The sequence below is a fragment of the Podarcis vaucheri genome, assembly GCF_965113315.1.
Source record: "Podarcis vaucheri genome assembly, chromosome: 5".
Lineage (NCBI taxonomy): Eukaryota > Metazoa > Chordata > Lepidosauria > Squamata > Lacertidae > Podarcis > Podarcis vaucheri.
The window spans coordinates 94,930,359-94,957,668 of record NC_138763.1 but is presented as its reverse complement, the minus strand read 5'-3'; the positions used below and the strand labels follow the sequence as shown (position 1 = coordinate 94,957,668).

Here is a 27,310-nt window from a genome sequence, read left to right as displayed (position 1 = left end):
TACAGTACCCAGTGGGCAGAATTTCATCTTCAAACAGGGTAAAGGCTGTTCTGTTTAGGGGCCTTCCTTTGACTGCTTCTCTCTATTTTGCTGCTTCTCTCTATTCCTTTGATTGATTGATTGATTGACTGATTGCTTCAAAAAGTCTTAGCATAAGTGCTTGTAGTGATTTGCAGCCCGTGTTAGTTGTGCAGCTCCACTATTAGGTGATTGTGGTGCCACACCACTCAGTAGTGGCATGAAGTCTGTTGTGCTGGATAAGTTGAGCTTACTCAAAGGATTTGTCTTTTAGAAAAATGAAAGTGAATGCACTTGTTTTTTTAAATCAAAAGACTTAATTTAAAATAAACCACATGTTGCTGTTGTTTTGAAAACTAATCTACCTCGTCACGGAATAATTTTTATTCCAAAATTGGCCCATTGTTGGGCTGGTAGAAAGCAGAATTGTGAGACCTCTGAAACTATTTAAAAGAAAAACCATATTTTCCTAATCTAGGCCCCCGAGGAGAACAACCCAACTGATTCCTTTTGGCTGGAGAAATAATAGCCTTTCTGAGAGATGGACTAAAGAATTAATAAATGTATTAATCTGTAAAATATTTGCCATTTTATTGAATGAAGCTCAACTTTTTTCCATTGACTTAGCTCAATATTAAATCATTTTTAATTCAGAGTTTTCATCAAGAGTAATTTATTTTGATTGAAAGTTTTAATATGATTCACAATTTAAATCCATCCAGACAAGTTTTTTAATAACGTTAAGATCGTAACAATTTATCCCTGCTAAAGTCATACATTTCCTGCAGTTGCTTAAGTTACAATAAAAGCCTAAATGAATTTTAGAAATATCAATAATTGTAATTGCCACCAAAACATCATATCTCCTAAAATTTCATAGCTCTAGTTATTGTAGCTGTTAAACTGCAGCTGCCCACATTGACGTTCTTGTACTTGCATTCCCCAGGTGATCTGTACCGTGGGAAATGCTGCTAGGAGATAATGTGGAGTGAATTTGCTAAAGGAACGGCATTTGCTTACACTTGCATCTTATTCCTTGTCAGTTATAGTTGTTTATAAAAACAACTGGATGAGTGTCTGGCAAGTTTCACCCCCAAATGACGGATGCAGTCCTCCTGGATTGCTCGATGGAGCATTTTGCTGTGTGGGGAGTCCCACGTACTTCAAGAGGCAGAAAATGAGTTTTCTTTCCACAGCGAAGCTTTCAAGATTGTATCTGGGAGATGGTCCTGCATCAAGGTGAAAATATTACGCTTGTAAAGCTTGACAGTGAGCCAGCTGTGATTCTCCTCTGAACATCTGAAGCACAAGGCCAATTAAAAGTTTGTGATTCCAGGGGGAGAACGTGCAAACAGGGGGACTCTGTAGTAGTTCTGCCTTGTCATTTTTCTGTGGCAGATTGTTCCGAGGGAGAGGGAGGCCTCATTTTAGGAAGAAAGGTATGAGAGCAAGGGAGGCAGTTTACTTCTCTTAGTATGCCCAAGTGTGGATGGGAAATTGGAGGCTGCATATTAGATTGGTTTGAATGCCATTGCCTTAAGTACTGCAGTTTAAAAAAAATAAAAAATTCTAATATTCATAGCCCACTTTATTGTGCGCAAAAATTTCCAAAATGGCTGCCAGTAAAACCGTTGAAAATTCCAATATAATGAAATGGACGTTGTAAGAACAAGATCATAATAGCAGTAGATTGGAAAATAAAACATAAAAGCAGCATTAACCAAAACGCCTAGTAACAGTTGAGACCAGGGGTTGATTCCACCCCTAATACCCCCTGAAAAGCAGCCCCAGAAGGTTAGGTGACTATCCCAAGTGATGCTGAAGTCTGAAGAGGAATTAGCAAAAATGGCGTCCCTCTTTCCTCCAGCAGAAGCTTCTGCTGGATCTCAGTCTCTTCTGCAAACAAAGCGAGCTTTTCCGCTTTGCAGAAGGCCAAGTCTGGACCCGTCCCAATGATTTCAATAGGCATGCTTATTTATCACATGCGAGCGTAACTTTGTTATTATGTGAGATGTGTTGCTTTTAGATCAGGGTGGCTGAAAATTAAAATAAGATAAACTGTGCCTTACATCAGGCATAGGGAAACTCTTTAAATTTCCAGGGGGTTCATATCAGTGGTGGGTGCAGCCAGGTGCAAAAGTGGGAATCGAGTTTGAAGCTAGATCCTTCAAGCTCGTTTCTTCAAGCCTAATATTTCCATCCAAATTGTGGCACGGGTTTGGCCATGTCCGGGGAATGCATGTCCCTCCAAAGGTTTCCTAACGCTGCATTTGATCTTGGAAAAAACCATCCAATTTGTTCAAGTCTAATTGCAGTGGGGGGAAGTTTGGGGGAATAAGGTCATGCTGCGAAACAGATGAGAAAGTGCACGGGGGCCAGTGGTTTTTCACTCCTTTGCTTGGATTTTGTTGCAGTTGTTGTTCTGCTGAGCCATCCTTTTGCCACAGTGTGTGCTCTACTGCATAGAGGGTCAGACTAGGACCTGGGAGATCACAGTTCAAATCTCTACCCAGCTATGAATCTCTCTGGGTGACCTTGGACCAGTTACTGCTTCCCAGTCTTAAATTTACCTCCCAGGGTTGTTGTGGGGATTAACTGAAGAGTGGGGAGAACACCTTGAGATCCTTGGAGGAAAAATAAATTATTTAGCCATGAATCTAAATGGTACATCAACCCCACCCCCTTACATGTGTGGGGAGCAACTTGGATTTGTCCTACTGTTTGGACCACCAAATGCCACTGAGAAGAGACAGTGTTTCTCTACCACAGTGATCCATGCGATGGTCACCTCCAGGCTTGACTACTGTAATTCGCTCTATGCGGGGCTGCCCTTGAAGCTGCCCCAGAAACTCCAGCGGGTTCAGAATGCAGCAGTGAGGCTCCTCACAGGGTGTCTGCCATGGGAGCATATTCACCCAGTGCTTTTCCAGCTGCACTGGCTTCCGGTGAAGTACAAGGTCAGATTTAAGGTGCTGTTTTTGACCTTTAAAGTCCTTCACGGCCTAGGACCCTCGTAGCTACGGGACCGCCTCTCCCAGTATGCCCCACGGAGAGCCTCAAGGTCCATAAATAGCAACACCCTAGTGGTCCCGGGCCCTAAAGAAGTTAGATTAGCTTCAACCAGACCCAGGGCCTTTTCAACACTGGCTCCGGCCTGGTGGAACGCTCTGCTTCATGAGACCAGGGCCCTGCAGGATCTGATTTCTTTCCGCAGGGCCTGTAAGACAGAGTTGTTCCGCCTGGCCTTTGGCTTGGAGCCAATTTGATTCCCTCCCCCTCTTTCTTTTTTCTTTTTCCTTTCTCCTCCTGTGATGAGGCTGCATTTTAGTATTTTAATACTTTAGTGTTTCAATATTTTAATTTTTGTATTTTAATCTTGTTTTGAAGTTGCATTCATTCAACATGTTTTTATTATTGCTTGTTAGCCGCCCTGAGCCCAGCCTTGGCTGGGGAGGGCGGGGTGTAAATAAAAAATATTATTATTATTATTACCTGTGAATGGCTGGTGGCACTGGATTCCAACTTCCACCTTGGAGGACCACATTTTTCCTCCAGTAGTTTCATTAGGAAGAGAGGTGCCTTTCTAGCCCAGCCTCTTGGGCAAATTATATCCAAATTAAAACAGGTCCTGTCTCCGGCTGGGCAGAGCAAGGACCTCCTCATGGCGTGGCCCATTGTCTGATGAAACAGGGAAAGACAGTTCACTTATAAGGAAAATCCTTGATTTTGGTGTAGATGCCTAATCCCCAGCATCTTCCTGGCTCTGCTCACTGAGACTTGTAACTCTAATGGCATATGTTTAATCTGCCGAGGAGGCAGCGATTAGAGCGACCCCCACACAACTCATAAAAAGCCAGATCGGAAGAGTAACTCATTGTCTCAATTTACAAAATGAGAATGATCATTAAGGGAATCTTGCCTGTCTGAAATGGAAAATATATTATGCTTCAGAAACACAAACTATATTAAATACCCAGCTTGGTTCCTGAACATGTTTGGAAATATCAGATTGTGATCTGTTGTGAGCTACATGTTTGAAGTGCCTGGCTGCACTTTTGTTCAAATGGGGAGGGGGGAGAACTCTGTAAGTCATCTGGAGCTCCTTGGAGGAAGGGCATGATATAAATGTAATAATAAATTTTTTAAAATGTTTTCATAAGCCCATGTTTAAAGACGGATGAACTCAAAATACTCTGGCTTTAACAAGACAACCTATAGATTTTATGTTGCATTGACTCCAAGGTTCATGAAAACCCTTTTCAACTTTTGTCCACTTTCAGGCATCACATCTTCTAGCAAGAGAATGCAGTAAATGGAAAATGAATTTGTGTCTAAATTCCATCCTTCATTAATTAAACCACCTGCATTAATTAAAAGGATATGGAATCACGGCAGGGAGAGCAAGAATAAGGCAAAGATCCAGTAAGGATTATTGGACCCAAGGAGGCCTGTTATTCCCAAAGTGATGCATTATTGTCCAAAGAGGACTTCAGCCCAGCTTTCCTGCATAGATGATCAGTTATCATTTTAATTCTTAATATTGTAGGTTTCCATTTGTAGACATGGCCTGGTTAAAGTTAAATCCAAATCCAAGCATTTTAAACCGATGCTTACAATTTCTTAAAGCTGAACCAAAGAGCCAACAAACTCGCTTGGTTCAAACGTATCGGGGAAACTGGAGAACAGGTCATAGGCCAGCCTTTCTTGAGAGTGCGGCGGGGGAAAGTAATCTGGCAATTAGGCTTGGAAAGAAAAGCTAAAGTGTTCAAGCTTAATTGCTGAGAGAATTCTGTGTGCATGTGGGTGACCATGTACACCTCTGGTGTATGTCCCCTAGAGCAGGTGTGGCCAAACTTTTCTCTCCAGATGTTTGGGGACTACAACTCCCATCATCCCTAGCTAACAGGACCAGTGGTCAGGGATGATGGGAATTGTAGTCCCAAAACATCTGGAGGGCTGAGTTTGGCCATGCCTGCAGAGAGTTGGCCAAGCAGGGATGCATCCCTTAGGCCAAAGGAAAGTTCACCACTGCTACAGGGTGATGCGAAAGCCCTTCAGCATGTGATAACGGAGCTAGATGAATACTTCACAAAAGGAGATAGCTCTCATCACAGTGGTTTGGTGGCTCCGTAACTAGTTAGTTAGTTAAATAAATAAATAAATGCCTTGTTTCACAGTGGTATCAACCTATGCTGATTTTGCGTCCCAATACGTTGGGACCCGCAGCACTCCTTGTTCTGTTAGCTGCTGTTGATGCTTAGCTTATGGGTGTCTAGCATGACAGCCTGTCAGTATTCCAGTCTCCTGCAAATGCACTAGGGTCGATTTGCTAGAGGAAGTAAACATTTGGAAGCACTCAAAATCCTTGTAAAAACATAAATGATTCACTAATCCTGCTTGCATCTCTTGCACAAAATAAAATAGTTTGCTAACAAGTAATAAATCAGAGCTTTTAATTGCACACTTTAATATGCTTCCATTGGGTTTTAGTTGATGTATCAATTGTTTTATCAGTGACTTTATTGCCATTGCAAAACCTGGAAATAGCAGCAATATTCACTATTTATCCTTTACTTCTTTGTATTGATAGCTCTTTGTCGTGGCCGTATGACACTTGAGTACAGTTTGTTAAATACTCCTTCACCTTTTCTTTTTGCTTGGCGGATTTCGTTCAGACATTTGGCAAACATGTAAGCTGTTGCAGGTGGTGGAAAAACGGTTGCCAGCTTCACGGTTGCCAGCTTTAGCTGGGCATGCGAAATGTATGAAATATTATTTCTTGCTCTTTGCCATTTTACATACCAACTGACAAATTAAAATCAGTAAAATGTTTATAAACAATCAACACTTAGCTAAATAAATTCAGAAGCAGCGCTGGCACAACAGTCACCATAGAACCAGCATAAAATCCTTAAATGGCAGTATGGAATCCATAAACAGAACTAACCAGAACTAGCAAGGGGGAACGCATAGGAGGCTGTCTTAAACCAAGTCTGACTGGGTGTGTCTAGCTCAGTATTGTCATTGCTCGCTGGCAGTGGCACTCGAGGAATCTTTCCCAGTCCTACCTGGCGACACTGGGGCTTGAATCAGGGATGTTCTACACACAAGCATGTCTGCTACCACAGATCTTTAGCCCTTTCCCAAGCATTTGGATAGCTCAGTCGGTAGAACATGAGACTCTTCATCTCAGGGACATGGCTTCAAGTCCCACGTTGGACATAAAGATTCGTGTGTTGCTGGGGGTTGGACTTGATGACCTTCGTGGCACCTTCTTCCCAACTCTGCAGTTCTATGATTAAATCTTAAATTGCTTAAAAGTTCCGGGAGAATACAGGAGAGAGACAAGTTTTGTTGCAACTGGGGTGCTCCTTACCTTACCACCAACATTAAAACTCACCTCATACACAAACATAGTACCCATTTTCCTCTTAGTAAATGAATTTGAATCACTCTTTGGCAGAGTCTTTTGGAGCAACTTTATTCTCTCTTGTCTATGCTTTTCTTAAGTAGAACAGGAGCATCCGGTCTCCCATGTTGTTGGACTACAACTCCAATCAGCATTGCCGATATGGAAAATGATCAGCTTTAGAGTGTAACATACAGAAGGGCATGAATTTCCCATCTCTAGGCTAGAGTTTAGGGTATTTGACAGTGTCTGAACCCCTGTCTGCTATAGCAGAGACTGGAACTTCTGTCAACATTTTGCAAATGGTTTATTTTTATTTTGCTTGGGAAAGTCATATTAAATCTGTCTTCAGAGAAGCTGAAGGTAATCTGAAAGAAGGATTGCTGATCAGGTTGTTAACACATTTCCTGCTTAATTCTGGCAAACAAATAACAGAAGCTTTTGAACTGTTTTCCAAAACATTTAAAAACAATGTTTTACCAAAGGTGGGGATGTAGCAAAATAATAATAATTAAAAAAGCAAAAGCTCATACGTTGCTTTCAACTCTTCTGAATCTGGTTGCTCCAGATGAATTTCTATTTCTCATCTGTAGGGAATATATCTTGGAGGGAAATGACATGGCTTGCTCATGGTGGTAATCCCTTCTGTATAATGAAATAGTGTTAGTTTGAAGTAAGTTTCTCCCACTCTTCCCCCTACCCACCTTTTTCTACTGGGTGCAGGCTCCAGCTGGGAAAAGTACGCAGGACGCAGAAAGTTTTGGAAAGGGTGGGGCTGAAATGTACAATGGATTGATCACCTCCTATTGAAGTTAGCGGGTGTGGATTTGCACTGCCACTTAAATCATTGCATGCTCTCTCTTGCTGTCTCATGTTGTCATCCTGTTGTATAGAATGATCCTACTTGGCTACTTTTCCCATAACAAATGTCTTCTAAAGGCCGTATAGCAGTGTGCGCAATAGGTTGATAAAAGTTTTTATGCCGACATTTAATTTGCCTTGAACTTTGGTTGGGTTTAGTGATTCAGTTAACCGTGTGAAATGTCTTGCAAACATCTTTTGTATCCAGATACTGTATTATAAAAGCATGTTCTCCCTCTTTCCCCCAACCACCCATTTTTTCTTATGTTTCTAAATTTAAACACATAAACCTGCTGAATCCAGCCAAAGTGCAGCATGCTGTTCTCACAGTGGCCAACCAGAAACCTGCAGGAAGCCTGCAATTTGTAGAGCACTACTTTGTAGAGTGCCCACAGGAAGCCTGCAATTTGCAGAGCACTACTTCGTATAGTGCCTTACAGTCTTTCTCACTTCTTTATATCCCTCCTGTAGGAAAGCCAGCCAGAGAGTGCTTTACCTTGCCCAAGGCATAAGCACTTAAGCTCAGCTGGAATCTGAGCCCAGGTTTCTTATGTCAAAAACAACACACTGTCTGCTGGACCACAATAGCTGCTTTTCAGATTTGCTTTCTGTTCTCTCCTAGCTGCCTAAACTAACACTGGTGATTATTCTTGTAATTTCAGGAGGTGGCACAAGCAACAACTGAAAGACAGAGAGGAGCGGCAGAAGGCGGGGGAAGATTCGGATGATAGCGATGCTGAATTTGCTGAGGGTTTTAGAGTTCCAGGTTTCCTTTTCAAAAAACTTTTCAAGTATGTATGTTAAAGTAGCGAACAGCAATTCATTGCTATAAGTGGTTTGCTAATGTATCAGTACAAACTGGAAAAGTTAAGAGTAAACTGGGTAGCTAAAGTGTATTATGGCATTCTGCAGCCAACTGAAGAACTTGAATTCCATTGTGGTTATAAGTTTGTGTTGTGTTGTAGCTGCCAAAACTGCATAGGACATTTGTCCATCCTACACAAGCATAGTCAGTGTGTAAAGCAGAGAGATCACTCCATTCACGCTGTTAGTCTTTCCATTCAGTCCTTTAGCAAATGATTCAAGCACTGTAGCTTGTGAGCTTCCTGGCTGTAACACTTCATTGAGCATGGTGGTCTTGAGCAGTGTTTATCGCTTCCCTGGAACTCACAGCTTGGTTAACAGGTTCCTCACCAACTGCTGGTGGACTTAAGGGTGTGTTACGCTGTTGTAACCATAATCTAAAAATGGATCTATGATTAGAGAAACCCAAAGATAATTCAACCAAGACGGGCAACTAAATATGAGTCTTGGCATGATAGCCGTCCCTAATGAAGGGTATCCCCTTGCAAGCATGAGTCAGCTGGCAAAACTTCCTGAGTGGTTAAAAAGATCAATTGAGCTGAATGATTTGTCTGACATGCAATTTAAAAGATGAGATCTCCCCAGCAGGAAAGGGAGGTTGCCATCATTAAGCATTAGAGGCTCCTCTGACCACACTGGAGCGCAAAGATGGCAGCAGTGAATCCCGATGCCGATTGATCAACTCCCAGTTAGTTTGTTCCTGGCTCTTAATTTTTCTCAGCAGGTCTTCTGAAAACTTTATCCTTTTCTAGGGTTTGTTTTCACTGAAGTTGAATGAGGGCAGTCCTGAAAACTCCCATTTTAGTTTCTGTGCTTTGCAGTTTCAAAAATATATTTGGAAAAGAGAAGCTAGAAATGGGAGAGTAGAAAGCGGCTCGGCCATTTCTCCTCCCAACTCTGAAGCATTCTGTTCATATATCAAGTATTAATAGAATAGAGATCTATACCAGTTGCAACCTACTGTGTCTCTCTGAAAAGACTATGAAATATGCTAAATCCTATGCAGTTAAGAGGCACTTTAAGTCATATGATGTAGAGAGCTACAAGAGACCATGAGGAAGAGGCCAAAACTTGTATGTGACTCTGGTAGGTCCTATTGGGTGTTTAAATGGAGAATTTGGTCTATTTTTTTTTTAGGCTTTTCTCTGCATCTAGGGCTAGAATGGCAGGCCCAGAGCTCAGTGCTGGAGTCCATCTGGTATGTGAGGAGAGATGGGCTGTATCCCTTCCCATGAAGCTCTGCTTGCTGCTGGTCTTCTCTCCCTTGCATGATTTTAGCTTCTTGGTTATGATGTGTTGCAGAGAATGAAATGAGCAAGGACTCCTGTGCCTTGCTCACTCTCGGCAAGAACTCACTGTTGCCATCTGTTTGGCAGATGCCATCCGAAAGGAGAAGGAAGACTCTGCCACACTTACCTGCTCCTCTAGCAATCACACTGGTTGCTCAGCATTGTACACCCCACACCCCATGTGAAGAAATGCTTTGTTTTGCAATATCGGGGGGAGAGTGGTCTCCTGTGTCCTTGTGCCTAGTGAAGTGAAAATGTTAAGAAACTAGCTTGTTGAGGGATGAGAGTAGGAATCTACAAAAGGCACCCTTCCAACTGTCAATGGGAGAAAGAAGGCAATGGTTTTCAGTTGAGCTGTAGAATTTGGTGAGTTTTTGTGAGGAGTCAGCATCCTCAGATGAGAGAAGGTGGTGAGAGAGAGAGATTCTTTTTTAAGCCCAAATTCAGATCATGTCTCATGTGTGCAACCTGCCTTAAAGCCCTGGGGATAGATTAGCAAGTGAGCCAGATGTTCTCCACACACCACAGATGGCAGAAGACCCCTAGGGATAACTCACTAATCTAACCTGATGGAAATGTGTTCCTTCTCCCAATTGGAGTGCTTTTGGGGGACCACAATCTCTTTCTGACCTCACTGACCACCCAGTTGAGGCATGAGATGGAATTACAGTATACAGTCATCTTTCACGCATTTATCCAACTATTCCTCTGAACAAAGGAGATTCTTCCCGCAAAACTTCTGTTTTGGCAGAATTTTACATTCTTGGTTGAAAACCATCCCTAAACTTACTAGCAGGCAGTTTGCAGCCGTTGTTTTTGTACTCCTAATCTGACCTAACCTATATCATTGTTTGTATTTGCTGTATCCATCCCTGAAGGACAGCTCTTCCCCTGCTCCCAACCCCTTTCATCTAGGTTTGACAGCTATCTTTTATCTCAGTGCTGCTTACGTAAAGAGAAGTTGCTGGTGAACTGTGCCCAAAGCATAGCCCATCTTCCTGCTTCCAAATAGGGAGATACAAAAATTAGCCTGGGTAGTTCAGCTGCTTAGAGCGCGGTGCTGATAACGCCAAGGTTGCAGGTTCAATCCCTGTATGGAACAGTTGCATATTCCTGCTTGGCTGGGGATTGGACTAGATGACCCCCCCCCCCAGGGTCCCTTCCAACTCGACAATTCTATGATTCTGTGTTTTTGCAATTTGTAACTTGTGTAATTTAGCAAGAACAGCCTGATAAGTTTTCACTGGCAAAGGAATCACTATTATTTTTAAAACCTCCCTCTTAGTTTGTAGCCATTGTTTACTTTTTGTTCCTTTTCAGCACTAGCTGTTGGCCTCCTGGGCATGGAAGCACTCTGCCACGTTCCACTGTGATTTAACAGTCCTCCTATATGTTGGGCTGCGGAAACAATTGCACTTACTGTTCTGAAGAACCAGAAGGGGCCGTTCTAGCAATATTTATACAAAACGAAATAAAACACCCTCCAATTATCACGTCCCGGTTTAATTAGATGTACTTTTAACATTGCACAAAGAGCGAGTTCATCACATCCAACGTCCAAAGGCATAAAAAATGCATGACGCTGTAAATACAGCCTTCATGTAAAACACATGCTGCAGCATGTTACGGTAACTAGCTTCTGAGCGTTGCAAATGACTAATTCATGTGTTTGTCCTGTTGCGATCTCTTGTTTGCCATCTGATTTTGCCCTTTTACTTGCAGGTACCAGCAGACAGGTGTTGGGTGGCTCTGGGAATTGCACTGCCAGCAGGTGGGAGGAATTCTGGGAGACGAGATGGGATTGGGCAAGACCATCCAGATAATTGCTTTCTTGGCAGGTCTGAGCTACAGCAAGATCAGGACGCGTGGTTCAAATTACAGGCAAGTGCTCTTCCGCAGACTGTCAGTCTGTGGAGCTCGATGAATATTTCATTGGATGTATTGCCATGGAGGAGGGCCCCGTGAATTATTAATGGCATTTCAATTACAATATTCCTTTAATTCTTTTAGCGGGGGACATCAAAGGAAATTTTTTTTACGAGACAATGGAGCTGGAGGGCAGGAAAAATTAAACATGTAACACTCTTAATGAATTCCAGGCATTGATGCTTCATTTTGCAGATGAGCCTCGCCAGTTATTTTGGGTCAATACTATGTCTTAAGGTTATAGAGCACAAATGGATTGCTTACCAATTCAATTATGTTAATATTGATAGTTTACACAGTATGGAATTTTCAATTAGGCGTAATACCTTTAGGTCAACTTATTACGTTTTTACATTAAAATATTTGCTCTGGCAAGAGACCAGTGGACTACTTTCATAGGCAGTCACAGTCTTCTTTGGGATGCTGGAAGTGCAAGTCAAGCGTGAGCAAGGAAACATTCTTGCAAGATCCTTCCTTGGCTCAGCACAGACAACCCACGTTCAAGTAGAGGGAGTTCCCGCTTTCTTTTTTTATACAAGCTGCTCCTTGTTGTCTTCCTCCTCCCACCCCATTCGCCTGGAACATCAAGTATCTGTAGTTATCAATCCAGCAATTGGAACAGTCAGGGGAAAATGTCTTGCAGCCCCTGGAAGCCCAGTGAACATTCGCAAATTCGCTTGCTGATTCAGGTGCCCCTGGCTGCAACGAAAGGGGTTCCCAGCAGCCCCCAAGAAGCTGTTACTTATGCTGTTGTGTGGAGAATTAAGCGAACAGGGCTGTTGCTTAGTGTATCCAAGCCTTAGTCTAAATAAGATAAGATCCTGTCTGGATTTGCATTCCTTGACTTGCAGACTGTGTGGCATGCAGAAGGCACATAGAAACCTGATTGATGCATGTAGTACATTCTATGCACAAGGCTGTTCCAGACTGTTATGCCTTACTGAGTTTCCTCTCTTTGTGGTTGTTGCACAGACGGTAGACTGGATTGAGTTTGTGGCATTTTTTCCTGTGCTGGTAATTATTCCTAGTAACTTTATCTGCTACATCCCTTCATATGCTGTTGCTTTTATTTCTCTACCATGATCGCCCCCTGCCACTGGCTCTTGCAGGCATTATTTTAAAATTGGGATCAGCCTGGTTCTCTAAATTTAACCCGCAGTCCTCTGGTGTTTCTGTGTTTTACTGGTTTAATTGGTTGGAAGGAGAAACCTAGTACAGCTTCCCCAAAACTTTTCATTTAGCGTTGTGGCTGTTATTGACTCCAACTCCTTAGCATCCCCCTTTCCATTGTCTTCTACAGCGTCATCCTGCCATTTAATTTTATAGTTTTGCACCCATTTCATAAAATCATGGAATTGTAGAGTCATCTAGTCCAACTCTTCATTTCTAACTTGAATACAGTTGTTCTGATAGCTCTCATAATGCATGCTGCTTATTTCACGATGCTGTCATCTTGTGATCTCTTCTAGGTTCCAAGGGCTGGGTCCAACAGTGATTGTGTGCCCAACCACAGTGATGCATCAGTGGGTGAAGGAGTTTCATACTTGGTGGCCTCCGTTTAGAGTTGCAATTCTACATGACACGGGCTCTTACACCAATAAAAAGGTACCTGCTCATTCAGGATGCTGCAAATTCAGACCTTCTCTTTCTCTGCTGAATAGGAACAGCTTGCACTTCTTTCTTTCGAAAGTGTCGTGAGAATTTTGTTGCCAGTACTGAAGATAACCCTTGAAGTTTAAGCTTTGCTCCCTCCCTCGCAGTGTTAAATGGAACGCGTGTTTCCCCCCATGAAACACCTTGAGAGTTTTTGCTGCTGCGTGACATTGAGCGAGCTGTATGGTGCTGCGATTCAGCATCAGTGAAAGCCCAGCCCATCAGGTCCTCCATTTTTATGCCCCCCCACTCCTCCCTCCACCCGAAGAATTTAAGGACAAATACAGCACAGAGGGTTTAGCACCTCTGCTATAGGTTCCGTCATACACAAAGGCCACCTTTTTAAAGATACTTATAGGGTTGCTACTTTTATATCAGTGCTTTCGTTCAGCACCAAGGTCTGTGAGTTGGGTGCCCCAGCAAATAGTTTTCTGTGGAACTTGTTGCAGCAAGGTGTCCTGCCTGGGGTTCTTTTTCTAAAAAAAACCCCAAACATGCTCTTTTCTCCCTCTCCCTGCTGCTTCTCCACTCGGAATTGCCCTAGCTTCTGTTGTATATGCGTACATGCTTTCCGTAGTTCAGCCCTTAGATCAGTGATTAGTTAGGCTGGCCTTCCCTGTGCAGCTGGACTTGGCAGCTGATCTCACCATTCCCATGCCCCTTGCAGACTTTACCAGGGTCTTCCCGTCTTCAGGGAGCACTTGCCTAGGAAACCTCCGCAGTGCAACCTCCTGAGTGCTAATCTCGTGAGTTTGGGGGCAACGTTGCAGACGCCTGGGTGAACTCTTGGGCTCTTGAGCATCTTGTTTATTTATCTAGAACGGTTATGGGCCACTTCATATTCCAGAAAGATCTCAAAAGTGGCATGCAAGATAAAAATACAAAATCACGCGCAGCGTTAAATATATTGGAAAACGGGTCCAACAAAATTGCACTATGGTGTGGCTCTTGTAGCTGTAATCATCCTTCTGGAAATGCCCAGGTAAGCATAAAAGTTTGAAGCAGGTAGAAGCACAAAATTGTCGGCGTCTGTCTGATAACGTGATGAAGTGCATTCCACAAAGTAGGGGCTGTAAGAGCAAAAGCTCCACTCTGTTATTGAGAATCATTGCCGCATATAGTGATCAGCGTCGGTGGTGTTTCCATGATACTATTGCACATCATAATTATTTACCTAGACTAATAACTTATTTATTAGTCTGGAGAGATCGAAAACATGAGCCTCAGGCGAATGATGTACAGCAGCGAAGCGGCTGGAGTCTCCACTCTGGGAGCTCGCACATCTGCACTAAGCCCATGGTGAAGCTTGGAGTGACGTGTTGCGATATATACACAAATGGACCAGTCTGATAAATTGTGCTGATAGTTTTCTGAGGTTTAGCTAAGTTGGTGTTGTCACCTCCGAGGATCTCGTTTTATCCGGGAAGCACCGAAACGTGCACAAAGGCGGCTCTGCAAAGATTGTTGTGTATTTAAACACACCCAGACCCCTCATTTTCTCACCTGCAGTTTTCCTCCATCGCTACTGCCCTTTTGCAAGTTAAAACTAAACAAAGCAATTGTACTGTTAGGAGGTTAGCTGGCAGCGGGAGTGAGCCAAGCTGAAAACCAGGCAGATGGGCTAGTCAACCAGCTGGCCAACCAACTAATTCCAGAACTTAAGCATCACATTTTCTGCGGTGATCACAGGAATTGTGGCTTTTTTCCGGGGGGGGGGGGAGTGGGGAATGATTCTTCTAAGCCCGAACACTTCCAGAGTAAAATGACAGAGCAAACTAAGCTCCCTCCAGCTGTTGGTTATCCCTCTGCGGTGGTAAGGGATGGGGGAACGGGAGAGTTGTTTGTGAAGCTGGAGGAAGTGGCTGGGAACAGGGTTTAATTAAACATATGCCATCTTGGTTTTGTGAGTATTCCTTGCAAATACTCACAAAATTCCCTTAGGAGAGGTTTTTTTCAGTATTTACAGAGGGTTGTATCTAACGCCGTGTATACACAGCCCCACTCGCACAACGGACTTCCCTTCCATTTCTCTCCCCATGCGCCATCAAAATCTTCTCCATAGGGTCCTCTGATCCTCTGGAGCATTGTGCAGGGGGTGCTAGGGGAAATTCCATTGCGCAAGTGGACGTCTGCTGCGCCAGCATTGGATAGGACCCAAAGAATTGAATACTGAAGAGAGCAGGGGGCTGTTCACTAGCCCCTGTAAATATTCTCCAATGTTCTACGGACACGGTTTGTTGGCATGCCCAAGAGCTGGGAATTTACTGAACTAAGGTATCTTCTCAGGAGTCTGTTGAGAAAGTTGTAGACAGCACAAAGATTACATGTTCCGTTTATGAGCGCACACCAGTATATTGTTTACATACTTGTACATATGTGCCACAAGCATAGAAACGAGCACCCTGCAAGGCTCTCAAAGGCCACGGAGGGTTTTGCCCACTAGCTTCACTGAAATCAGAGGTGGGGAAGATGTAACACTCCAGGTATTGCCAGACTGTAACTCCCTGACTGTTGATCATGCTGGTGGGACTCGGGGGAGTTGGAGTGCAACAAAATCTGGAAGGTGACCCCATTGGCTACACCTGCTTTTTTCAGCTGGAACTCAGTTCTGGCACCACTCAGATGGGTTCCAGCACCTTTCAGGTGGGTGCCATTGCTATTCTTAGAGAATGAGGTTGGCGTTCATGGTGAATTCAAGCACCTATTTTTCTAGAAAAATAGCACTGCATATACCCAATCCTATTTACCCAACCATTGCTCCCAGCAGCCACCCCAACTAGGTCTTAAAACGGGTAGGACATCTCTCTGATCATTCAGCAGCATTAGCCGTTTGTGAGTATTCAGTTCTCAAAATGTCACATGTGTTGATTCCTGAGATTAAAGCTGTTTGTTTTCATTATTATCTGAAGCCCCTTCCCACCCACTTTCAAAAGGGACCAGTATTCTGTTTAGCTATAGCAGGGTCTCCAGCCTTTGGGTCTCCAGCCGTTTTTGGACTACAACTCCCATCACTCCTAGGTAACAGGACCAGTGATCAGAAGTGATGGAAATTGTAGTCCAAAAAGAGCTGGGGACCCGAGTTTGGGAAAACCTGAGCTGCAGAAAGGATTGTGAGCATGGTGCCCTCCTGGGCTGGGCACCAGCAGAATATGGACATAAAGCTACAAAGGGAGCTTACTATCTGAACAGCTCGGAAGAGGTCAGGCTAAGCAGTAGAAGGGGGCTGAGAAAAGAGATGTCACTACGACAGAAGTCGGAGGAAGAGTGGGGAAAGGATACTGTGGCACCGTAGGGTGGCACTTCTCATTTAGTAGCACACGTCTCTGTGAAATCCTTGACCTCTGTTTTGTTCTCTCACCATTTGTATCTGCTCCCGAAGTGCATAAATCCCTTTGCAGAAACTTCATTAAGTGCAGAGTGAAGGCATAAGGCTGGCATAATTTCAGTGCCAGAAGGCATATTGATGTAAAGTTAAGCAGTTCCTTCTCTCAGTAGCCCTCTCTCTAAAGCAGAGCAGAGCTGAGGTTAGAGTAGCATGTGCAATATTTCTTCAGCCCTTTATTTTTCTTGACAAAACAGATTTTAGAATAGCACACCTACTACATTGACCCTTTCGCTCTGTAGAGTTTAGTATATGCTGTCACAGTCATTGCTGGGTAACCTAGGAGCTCTTCCTTATGTCTTGGGGTGTGGTGGTGGAAGCACGTTCAAAATACACACATGCTAAAAAGCATTTATGCCGTAAGGTAGAGGGGGAATTAGGGCACCAAACTATTTCCCTTCTTCCACAAAATCATGTGTCTCATTACAAAAGTTAAAGCTGTTGTGGGATTGCTCTGGCTTTCACCCGCGCACCTGCAATTTTAGCTACCATCCTCATTTAACCTGACGATAGAAGCTGAAAACCTGACTGTTTTTCCATCCCAGATTCTGGCTACTTCATAATCCTTAGTCTTATCCCATCCTGCTTTTCTGTGTCAGAAGTGATTGAAATGGCTGTACAGTGGTACCTCGCAAGACGAAAAACGCGCAAGATGAAAGAGTTTTCCGTTTTTTGAGTCGTTCCGCAAGACAAATTTCCCTATGGGCTTGCTTCGCAAGACAAAACATCTTGCGAGTTCTTGCGAGTTTGTTTCCTTTTTCTTAAAGCCGCTAAGCCGTTAATAGCCGCTAAGCCGTTCATAGCCGCTAAGCTGCTAATAGCCGCTAAGCCGCTAATAGCCGTGCTTCGCAAGACGAAAAAACCGCAAGACGAAGAGACTCGCGGAACGGATTAATTTTGTCTTGCGAGGCACCACTGTAAAAGGCTGTACTTGTGGAAATTGAATTTTAAGAGAAGAAAATATTAAAAGCCCTCGCCTGTGATGTTAGGAGGAAGGTATGTGATTGTCGGTCAGTTCCTGGGTAGAAATGGGCAACGGTGAGATGAAATGCGGAAGCAGACGCGTCCTTAGAGCACAACATTGAATATGCTTATAAATTATCGGAGAGTACTGTACCGGGGTGGAGCACGGGCTCCCTCTGAGCTCTGCAAATCCCTTTCCCTTTACAGAACTCAACAGACTTTCGTGTGGCAAAGCTTACATCACCTTAACCTGAACTGGGGGAAGTGGTCGGTGATGAATTGCCTTTCTGTGTTTTTCCTTCATTGTCAGCACAAATCCTTGTTTAATAAAAGATTTGGCTTGAAGGAAATTTTAATTAATTACAGGTTCAGTAAATCCTGAGTAGGACTCTGCTGTGCTGTGTCTACAGTGAATGGCCTTCATGTGCCTTGTGTTTTTACTCCTGTTCTCTCTGCTGCCTGACAGTGTGATTTATGGCTGTTGTTTTCTACCACTACACTGTTTGCCCTCTAGGAGGGATTGGTCTCCTGAGCCCCCATAATAACAGGAGCACTTTCACAAAACATCTTTTAATGACAACATTGTAGCAGCCTTCTGTAAGTCAGGCTAATTGCAGACATACCCTATTAATTGCAAAATCTAGGAGAGGTTACATATTTTACAAGCTTTTAATTTGAAATCGCCTGAGATGATTTGTCTTAAGCGTTTGAGTAGAGATGCCTGTAGTATTCTGCAGTAGACCATTGCTAGGAAATGGATGCAATGAATGTGGGTTGCAGTGGGGGCTTAAAAATATCAGATTTTACTATAGGGGCAAGAGAGTCTGTTTTTTACCTCCATAGTAAACTGAATCTGTTAATTTCATTAACTAGTATTCATACTTCCTTTCTCCTTTTGTAAGGAAATACGATTCCTTACAAAAATAGACATTTGGCATTAGAGATATTTTCTAGCGGTATCAAATTCAATAACTGTTCATGAAAGTTAGTCTCCTTTTAAAATAAATGTCCCCCCCCCTTTCTGTTAAAAAAGACATTTTTAAAAAAAATTAAGTCCTAGTCTGTTCGTTCCTCAGGAAGTTGTAAGGGGAGGAAGAGGTGATAGTGACACAGCAGCAAATCAAGTCGATGTAGCACAGCAAGTTCTCCATTTGCTGCTCTGCTATATTCATAGTGCATTATCAGTGCTTTGTAGTTCCCTATTGTCACTCGCTCAACTCTATGTGAGACAGCCCAGAATCCTTACTTGCATACACGATGCTGAAACCAAAGTAGGTGTCTTAACTTACAGTGGTCATGCTTTTTTTAGGGAAGGGGAAGAGATACAATTGAATTTGTTAGTGCCTTAACTCATACCTTGGAATGGAGGATTGTTTGGTCCTAGATTTGGCTTTTCGGGACTTGCTATTTTTCCCCTTGCAATATCAGAATGAAACATGTTTATTTTAATGCGTGCTTAAGTCCTGTGACAAGTGTTGCCGTGTTAGTGCTGCCTGGGACATTGATTATCCAAAACAGTACAGTGGTGCCTCGCAAGACGAAAAGAATCCGTTCTGTGATTCTCTTTGTCTAGCGGTTTTTTCGTCTTGCGAAGCAAGCCCATTGACAGATTAGCAGATTAGCGCTTTTAGCAGCTTTTAGCGTCTTATCAGCTTATCGGATCAGCTGATAAGTGGCTTAGCGGCTTAGAAAAAGTTGGGGGGAGGGGGAAAAACCCGCAGGAACTCGCAAGACATTTTCGTCTTGCGAAGCAAGCCCATAGGAGATTCGTTTTGCGAAGCACCTCCAAAATGGAAAACTCTTTCGTCTAGCGAGTTTTCCGTCTTGCGAGGCATTCGTCTTGCGGAGCACCACTGTACTTTCTTTACGGACTCTCATAGTTTCAGTAATGGACAACGTATTGTTCTCTTTGCAGGTAAAACTGATTCAGGAAATTGTAGCATGTAGTGGCATTCTGATAACCTCCTACTCTTACATTCGCATGCTGCAAGATAACATCCATGGTTACGGTTGGCATTATGTGATTCTAGATGAGGGACATAAAATTCGGAATCCAAATGCTGCAGTCACGGTTGCTTGCAAACAGGTAAGACTTTTTAAAAACAAAAGCATTTTGATTGGTTAAATTAGTGATAAACTTGATCTTAATGCTTACTTCACGCTTAGGCCATGTTTCAAAGACTTCGTGTCATGTGTAAATTGCTGGTGGAATTTGCACTTTTCTGTGTTTTATTATGACATGGATACGCTTCTCCCTGCATTTACAGTTCTGCACTCCTCATCGAATCATCTTGTCTGGATCACCAATGCAAAACAACCTAAAAGAGCTGTGGTCCCTCTTTGACTTCGTATTTCCAGGAAAACTAGGAACACTTCCTGTCTTCATGGAGCAATTTTCTGTTCCAATAACCATGGGAGGCTATTCCAATGCCTCTCCAGTTCAGGTAAAGGATGCAATTCGCAGAAAATTGAAAAAAGCTCAGTTCCAGGCCATGTTCTAACACAGTCACTAAATGTCCTATCATCTCCTGGACAGTTAACATTAAAAAAATAAAACAGTAAACAACAAAGAGAATCCTAAAAATTGTGCAGAATAAAACCACAATTCAAAACTAATTAAATAAGACTTAGATCTCCGGCTAATGAAGACGTGCTATTACTACTATTATTTACTTGATTCTTAATTGTGCCCTTCATTCAGACAATCCAAGGCTGAGTTTACATATAACAGACAATAAAAACTATTGCATACAAAATACAAAAATCAGGTAAAAATTAACAAAAGTGCTAATAGGCACTAAAAAAAACATTGAGCCATCATAACATAGTGACTGAATGTCTTACCTCGCCCCCTGCCAAAGAGCTGGGCAAACAGGTATGTCTTCATTTGCTACTGAAAAGGTAAATGATGTTTGTGCCAGATGACCCCCCAGAAGGATGCATTTCAGAGATGGTGCCACCATCAAGAAGACCCCGTCCCACACTGCTGTCCCACAAACTTCATCTGATGATAGAACCACAGGAGCCCTCCCCTATTGATCTAAATGAATGAGCAGGATGATATAGAGAGCCTTATTAATTCCAGACTGACCACATAAGGCCATCCACCATTTAGTACATGAAGAAATGCAAGAGAATTACTGGATAGCATAATATACAAAGGCAGATTCTATAGCAGGGTGTCTTAGGCGCAGTGACCAGTATCCAAGCAATCACTCACATGCTTCCAAGCAGAGGTTTTGCCAAGGGAGCGGTGAACTTGTACTCTTAACAGCAAGGCCCACGTCACTTGACAAACCGTTTCTGAACACAGTTTGGAGTCACACCAAAGTCCTTTTTAAAATGATGTCCGGTGGAGTTGATATTCTTTTTCCCACCGAGGACAGGAAAGGGGTTTTCAACTTCACTTAACTTCATTCAGTTTCTCAGATTGCTCACAGTTATGGACTTGATTGGTCGACTCACCCAGTCTGCTGATTTTGAATTCTTTAGACACTTCCCCACCCCCAATCTCTCTTTGTAAACTCACATGTTCCTGCAAGGCCATTTTTGGTTGTTTTCCAGATGTCCACGCTCCTCACTTTGAACTCACAAACCTGTGTAATTCGGCCTACCTTGGGCTTCTCCTCAATATAGCGAACTTCCTACCTTAATTTTGGGTGACCCTATTTTGATTCCAGCTGCACTGCTGGAGGGGATGGCACATGTTCAAGTGGGGTTTGCTGCAATTCTATGTAGTTTTTATTTTTATGTCCTTTCAAATAAATTCCACCAACTAATTTTAAAGTGAATGGAGAATGATTTGCTGTTAGTTTAGATCTGTGGTTCCCAACCCCCACAGGGGGGCAATTTGATTTTTAAGGTGGGCAACAGTTAATGGCCTTTTAGGCTTCCTCCACGTGAATAGGAGTTCACTTTTTGAATAAGAAGAATTATATGTCAGGGGTGGGGGTGGATCAGGAATTTAGAGATGCTTAGGTGGGGCATGGCCCAAAGAAGATTGGGAACCACTGGTTTAGATGCAGCTGGTGCCCGTATGAGGTTTTTTTAATGTACATGCAAACAGACATAATAAGTGTGCAAAATATCAGCATGATAACCTACCCAAAGTTTTCACTAACCGGTGAAGTATTTTATCTTCCAAAGTACATTAAAATAAATATTCAGTGTGGTGCACTGGTTGGAGTGTTGGACAGACCAGGAGAACCAGGGTTAGGATTTCTAGTCAATCATGAAACCTAACAGGTAACCTTTAGGTCAGCGTACTTTGAGCCTATCCCACGTCACAGTTGTTTTTGCGAGAGGATAAAATGGAATAAGCCCCATGCGTATTATGCTGAGCTCTTAGTGAGAAGTTTGGGGTAAAATGTGGAAAGCAAGTATGATTAATAAACTAGCATTGGTGTTGTTTTTTCCCTTTCAAAAGGTAAAAACAGCATATAAGTGTGCTTGCATTTTACGGGACACAATTAATCCCTATCTGTTGCGGAGAATGAAGGCGGATGTTAAAATGAGCCTGTCACTACCGGAGAAAAATGAGCAGGTATTGTTTGACTCTATATTTTGCACCCCAAAATTTATCTGAGAGGCTGCAAAATTATCTGAGAGCCAGTGTGGTGTAGTGGTTAAGAGCGGTAGTCTCGTAATCTGGGGAACCGGGTTCGCGTCTCCGCTCCTCCACCTGCAGCTGCTGGGTGACCTTGGGCCAGTCACACTTCTCTGAAGTCTCTCAGCCCCACTCACCTCACACAGTGTTTGTTGTGGGGGAGGAAGGGAAAGGAGAATGTTAGCCGCTTTGAGACTCCTTAAAGGGAGTGAAAGGCGGGATATCAAATCCAAACTCTTCTTCTTCTACACGTGAAGTTATGTGTCAGGGGTTCAGGAGCAGAGGCGAGGGCAAGGGAGGAAACAGAGAGCGAGGGGGAGGAGGCAGAAGAAAAGATGAGTGATGACGACGACCCGAGATCTCCGAGTCTTTCCAGTGAATCGGAAGATTCACAAAAAGGAGCACCAGTGGCCAGGGCAAGGGGGGAGACTAGGGGGACACCCCAGGAAGATAGAGCCAGAGGGGACTCAGAGGGGAGCAGTTGGAAATCGGGACCAGCGTCACCGCCAGAGAGCAGGGAAGAGGAAGGGCGCCAGGGATCAAGCGCTGGCAGCTCACAACAGGAGGGAGGGCACGAGTCAGGAGTGGCCACGCCTCCATCGGGGAGCGAAGAGACGGTTAAACGGAAGGTGGAAGGTTGGGCGCGCGCGCCAAGTTCAAATGCACAGGAAGGTGGCGCAGTAGGCAGCCCGGAAAGGGAGCCAGGTCCTAAAGCCCGGCGCAAGGAGACAGGAGGGTCCGGGGGGTCAGCGTCAGAAGAATCCCGGAAGGAAGAGACCCCGGGGGGCAGAGGGACCCAGAGGAGAACAGTCAGGCGGAAAAGGTGGAGCAGGGCTAGGGTATTAAGTTGGTGCACAAGGGGCGGAGACTCAGACGGAGCTTCGCCGATCTAAGCATAAGACGTAGCGTTGCACGCAGCAGCTTGAGAATGGAGACTGTAACTCAATAAAGACTTTTATTTAATGGTCGCTGGCTAGCGTGATCCTCTGTGAGCTAGGATCTGGAAGCAACCCTGACATTATGCTTTGAGCAGCTCACTGTGTGTCTACGGTCGGAAGTCACAAGGATAACCATAGTACTTTGCCCCACTTGCTTTCCTGTTGCTTCCTCGTAACACACTTCCACCAATTTAATGAATTCTGACCTCGTAGTAAAAGATTTGGGTTGTACCCAATGCTGCTGTTCCATTCATGCAACAGACGTCTGCTTCTAACGATGGAACTTCCCCTTACTCCGCCCTGAGAAAGGTTGGGGTTTTTTTGCAATATTTCTTTTCTTGTCGGATCTAAGCTTATTTGGGTACTTTAAGAACATGAAATAAATTATGTATAACTGTGTTGCAGCACAGGCTGATATTAGCAAGCAGGAGAACTCTGCAGAACTCACAATATAGAATTAAGTAAGATTTCCCCTTGAGGACCAAGGGTGAGGAAATTTTATGTTGTGGCTGTGACTCGTGACTTTTAACAGATGATGAGCCCAGGGGCTGGGAAAGTCTCCACAGAGATGCTAATCCCTGCGATAAAAGCAAAACCTATGCCAGTTCATAGATCGTGAGCTCCTTGGGGAAAGATCTGTATTTTTCATTCATGTTAAGTATAGCTCCATACTTTCTACATGTAATAATGTCTGCAGTGTCTCTTTTTTAGGTACTCTTTTGCCGTTTGACAGATGAGCAGCACCAAGTATACAAAACGTTTATTGATTCCAAAGAGGTTTATCAGATTCTCAACGGAGACATGCAGGTCAGTGCAAAGAAAGAAATTGGCATGCCAAATAGCACGAAAGGAAAAAGTTCATCTTTTCCATTTGCTGTCAAACAGCTTAGCAGAGCACTAGCAGAGGGTTAGTTAGTAGGCATGAGAAGTTAACAGAACTGACAACATAGCATATTTACCTTTATAGTTTTCAAAGAAGTCCTTTAAATTCAGGCTGGCCAATGTCTTCAGTCTAAGGAGCTGCATTTTCATATACCGTATTTTTTGCACCATAACACTCACTTTTTTCCTCCTAGAAAGTAAGGGGAAATGTCTGTGTGTGTTATGGAGGGAATGCCTACGGGTGGCATGTCTACGGATTTTCCTCCTCTAAAAACTACGTGCGTGTTATGGTCGGGTGCGTGTTGTAGAGCGAAAAATATGGTAGCTCATATGTCTCAGTGAAAACAAGCACTGTAGGAAGAGAAGTAGAGGAGTGGTGGTGGAATTGAAAGAGGGAATTCTGCAGCCAGTACCTTTGGCAGTGCATAACTTATTTGGCATGATAATTATAGTAGTTTTACTGAGGGAGAAATCAACGTCTCTCGTAGGCCTGGGAGATGTATCAGTGCATTGCCTGAAACCGGTTTAAGGTTAAAATTGTGAGAGCGATTTCAGAATTTCCAATCTGGCAATGTATCGCGAGTTCCTGCTTGTGCCAGCGGCATTGCGCACTTCAATAGGCCACCTGATGCTTGCCCAATTTTTTATTAGTGTTTTTTTAACGTATCATTTTCAACACTAATTAAACATACTTTTACATCTTATTCAAATTTTTGACTTCCATCAATCCTGTCTGAAAATTTTTCAATCTAATCTTTCAGTATGCATTTCTTATCTTCCCTATTGCATTTCAAACTCATAACCAATATCTCTATCTTTCTCTACTTTGTAACACTTCATATATTTCTCCTTACAAAACTTCTTGTAGTCCTACTAGCGTAATTTGTTGATTACCGTTGCTCTTCAAATAATTCATATACTTCTTCCAATCTTCTGTAAATCTCTGGGCCCGCAGGTTTCGAATCCTTCCTGTCATTGTGTCCAATTCTGCATAGTCCATTAATTTCGTCTGCCATTCTTCTTTCGTTGGAATTTCTTCTTGTTTCTATTTCGCCTCCTCCCTCCTTGCACCAAGCGGAATGGGTGGCTCCTGGTAGCCACTTCTTGAGCAGCAAGCGGCTGTCGTCAGGACGAGCCACAGCTGGCGGTTCCAAGGAGACTGGCAGCTCCGCAGTGCCGCGCCATGCCATGCGGTACCCAGGCTTATAGGCTCCGCCCCGGGCAGCACTGCCTGCTCAGCCTCACCAGGAAGAGGCAGAAGTTGCGCACAGTGACACAAATCGTCTGCATGGCCAGCAGCTGCCTTTTCCCTCCCCGCTTTCTTTCCTCCTCCCAGATACCATCATATACTGCAAAGTTTAGCTGGTGATATGTTACGATATAAGAGCCCTAGTCTCTTGTTGAAAAGCTTCTTCCAGTGGCTGCTTGCTTTCATTCTGATCTGTTATGCTGGCTTAAATGTGGAAGGACCGGAACATGCAGAGAATAAACATTTGGCTGTCCTCCGTGTAGATTTTCTCCGGATTGGTGGCCCTGAGAAAGATCTGCAACCACCCAGACCTCTTTTCCGGTGGTCCTAAAATTTTGAAGGGTGTCCCTGATGAAGAATTGAAGGAAGAAGACCATTTTGGATTCTGGAAGCGTTCTGGGAAAATGATAGTTGTAGAGTCTCTGCTGAAAATATGGCACAAGCAAGGCCACAGAGTACTTCTCTTTACTCAGTCTCGGCAGGTAAGTCACGCTTTGCATCTTCTCTGTCTAAAGTCCACAGCTGTGACCTGGTGCTGCACGCTAGAAAGTTGCCTGCAGAATCCTCCCAGAAAGCAATGTTTTAAAGCCAAGGGGCAAGGTTCTGTGTAGTTCTGATCAACATACCTGGGGGATATGCACAAATGTTTTCGTTTATATTTTCAAATAAATACATGATAACAATACAGTGGTACCTCGGTTTACGAACTTAATCTGTTCCAGGAGTCCATTCTTAAACCAAAGCTGCTGTTAAACCAAGCATAGCTGTCAAGCATCCCTTATTTGGCGGGAAACTCCCTTATCCCAGTGCCGTGTCCCACTGCTGTCCCTTATTGATGATGTCCCTTAAATTTCCCGGGTTTCAAAGGAAGCAGCTCCTCTCCCTGCTGGCCAGGGAGGAGGGAGGCTCCAACTGTGCTGCTTGGCTGCGTTGCTCACCCAATAAGGAGTCTAGGAATGACTGGGAGGTGGAGCTTGCATGCCTTGTGCCAATCAAATTGGCCGTGTTGCCTGGGGACTCGCCTTTGCTCAGCGCTTCCCAGCGGAAAGGTGACGGTGGTTTTCCTTGCTGCATCCCCTTTGCCGGGTTGCTGCGCTGTGGGAACCACCGCTTGAGACTTCATTTGGCTGCTGGCTGGGCTTTCTGCCTTTGGCTCGGAGGGGCTCAGAAGTTGAACATACCTGTGACCAGAAAATCCCTTATTTTGGCTGCTGATCCCTTATTTTCGAGGCTGCTGGTTTTCGAGGCTCCCTTATTTTCAAATCTGTAAGTTGACAGCTATGAGACCAAGGCATGCTTTCCCTAATGAAGCCTTCCATTCGTAAATGGAGGTAAAGTTCGCTAAACCGGAACACTACTTCCGGTTTTGCGAAGTTTGTATACAAAATAGTTCGTAAACAGGGCTGTTCTTAAACCGAGGTGCGGTTGGTGCTGTGGTCTAAACCACAGAACCTGGGGCTTGCCCATCAGAAGGTCAGCCATTCAAATACCTGCGACGGGTGAGCTCCCATTGTTCGGTTCCTGCTCCTGCCAACTTAGCAGTTCGAAAGCTCGTCAAAGTGCAAGTAGCTAAATAGGTACCGCTCCGGCGGGAAGGTAAATGGTATTCTGGTTCGCCAGAAGCGGCTTAGTCATGGTGGCCACATGACCCAGACGCTGCGGACAGATGTCAGCTTCCTCAGCCGGTAAAGCGAGATGAGCACCGCAACCCCAGAGCCGTCCGCGACTGGACTTAACAGTCCAGTGCCACTGTACTAAGAAAAATAAAAATAACAGGGTACAATTTAGCAAGATACGTAGTAGATAAATAGATGCAAATTTCCAACATATAACCACCTAAAGAATTCACATAGAAATGCATATGCCCATTGCTTCCAATACATAAAATATTTCACAATATTCTCAACAATGTGTGTGGATTTACATTTTCTTGCACTTCTTACACCTATTTTCAATGATGAAAACTAGATTTTTCAACAAAGAGATAAGATTGCCTCACCTTTATGACTCTGTTGATCAGTTTTACCATTCCAATGTTGGAGTCCTTTTCCCTCCCCTCCCCCCCAAATTATAACAAATAGTTGCTCATGCCACTGTCAACATATATTGAACAATTTCCCTGACACCAAGCCTTTAATATACCTAAATAAGATAGCTATTAATTTGATTAACTGGTATTTTTTAAAAAAATAAGAGTAAAAGTGAATCTTCCATTTTTAAGTCCATTAGATAGTAATCAGGTTTTGGTAAGAGCATTCCCTACTCTAATT

At 43.6% G+C, this 27,310-nt stretch overlaps 1 protein-coding gene and 1 long non-coding RNA gene across 2 annotated transcripts in view; one reads left to right on the top strand and one right to left on the bottom strand.

Annotated features, from left to right (window-relative positions):
* The window catches only part of LOC309532741, a 146,780-nt gene that overhangs the window by 16,205 nt on the left and 103,265 nt on the right, over window positions 1–27,310 (bottom strand). The gene's annotated exons all lie outside the window — the stretch shown is intronic.
* Window positions 1–27,310, top strand: part of ERCC6 (ERCC excision repair 6, chromatin remodeling factor) — a 50,395-nt gene that overhangs the window by 11,125 nt on the left and 11,960 nt on the right. The window contains exons 6-13 of the mRNA XM_082223046.1: window positions 7,951–8,079; window positions 11,164–11,322; window positions 12,837–12,972; window positions 19,281–19,451; window positions 19,633–19,809; window positions 21,792–21,908; window positions 23,621–23,716; window positions 25,304–25,522. Of these exons, the coding sequence (XP_082079172.1) occupies window positions 7,951–8,079; window positions 11,164–11,322; window positions 12,837–12,972; window positions 19,281–19,451; window positions 19,633–19,809; window positions 21,792–21,908; window positions 23,621–23,716; window positions 25,304–25,522 (1,204 nt within the window). The remainder of the gene's footprint in view (window positions 1–7,950; window positions 8,080–11,163; window positions 11,323–12,836; window positions 12,973–19,280; window positions 19,452–19,632; window positions 19,810–21,791; window positions 21,909–23,620; window positions 23,717–25,303; window positions 25,523–27,310) is intronic.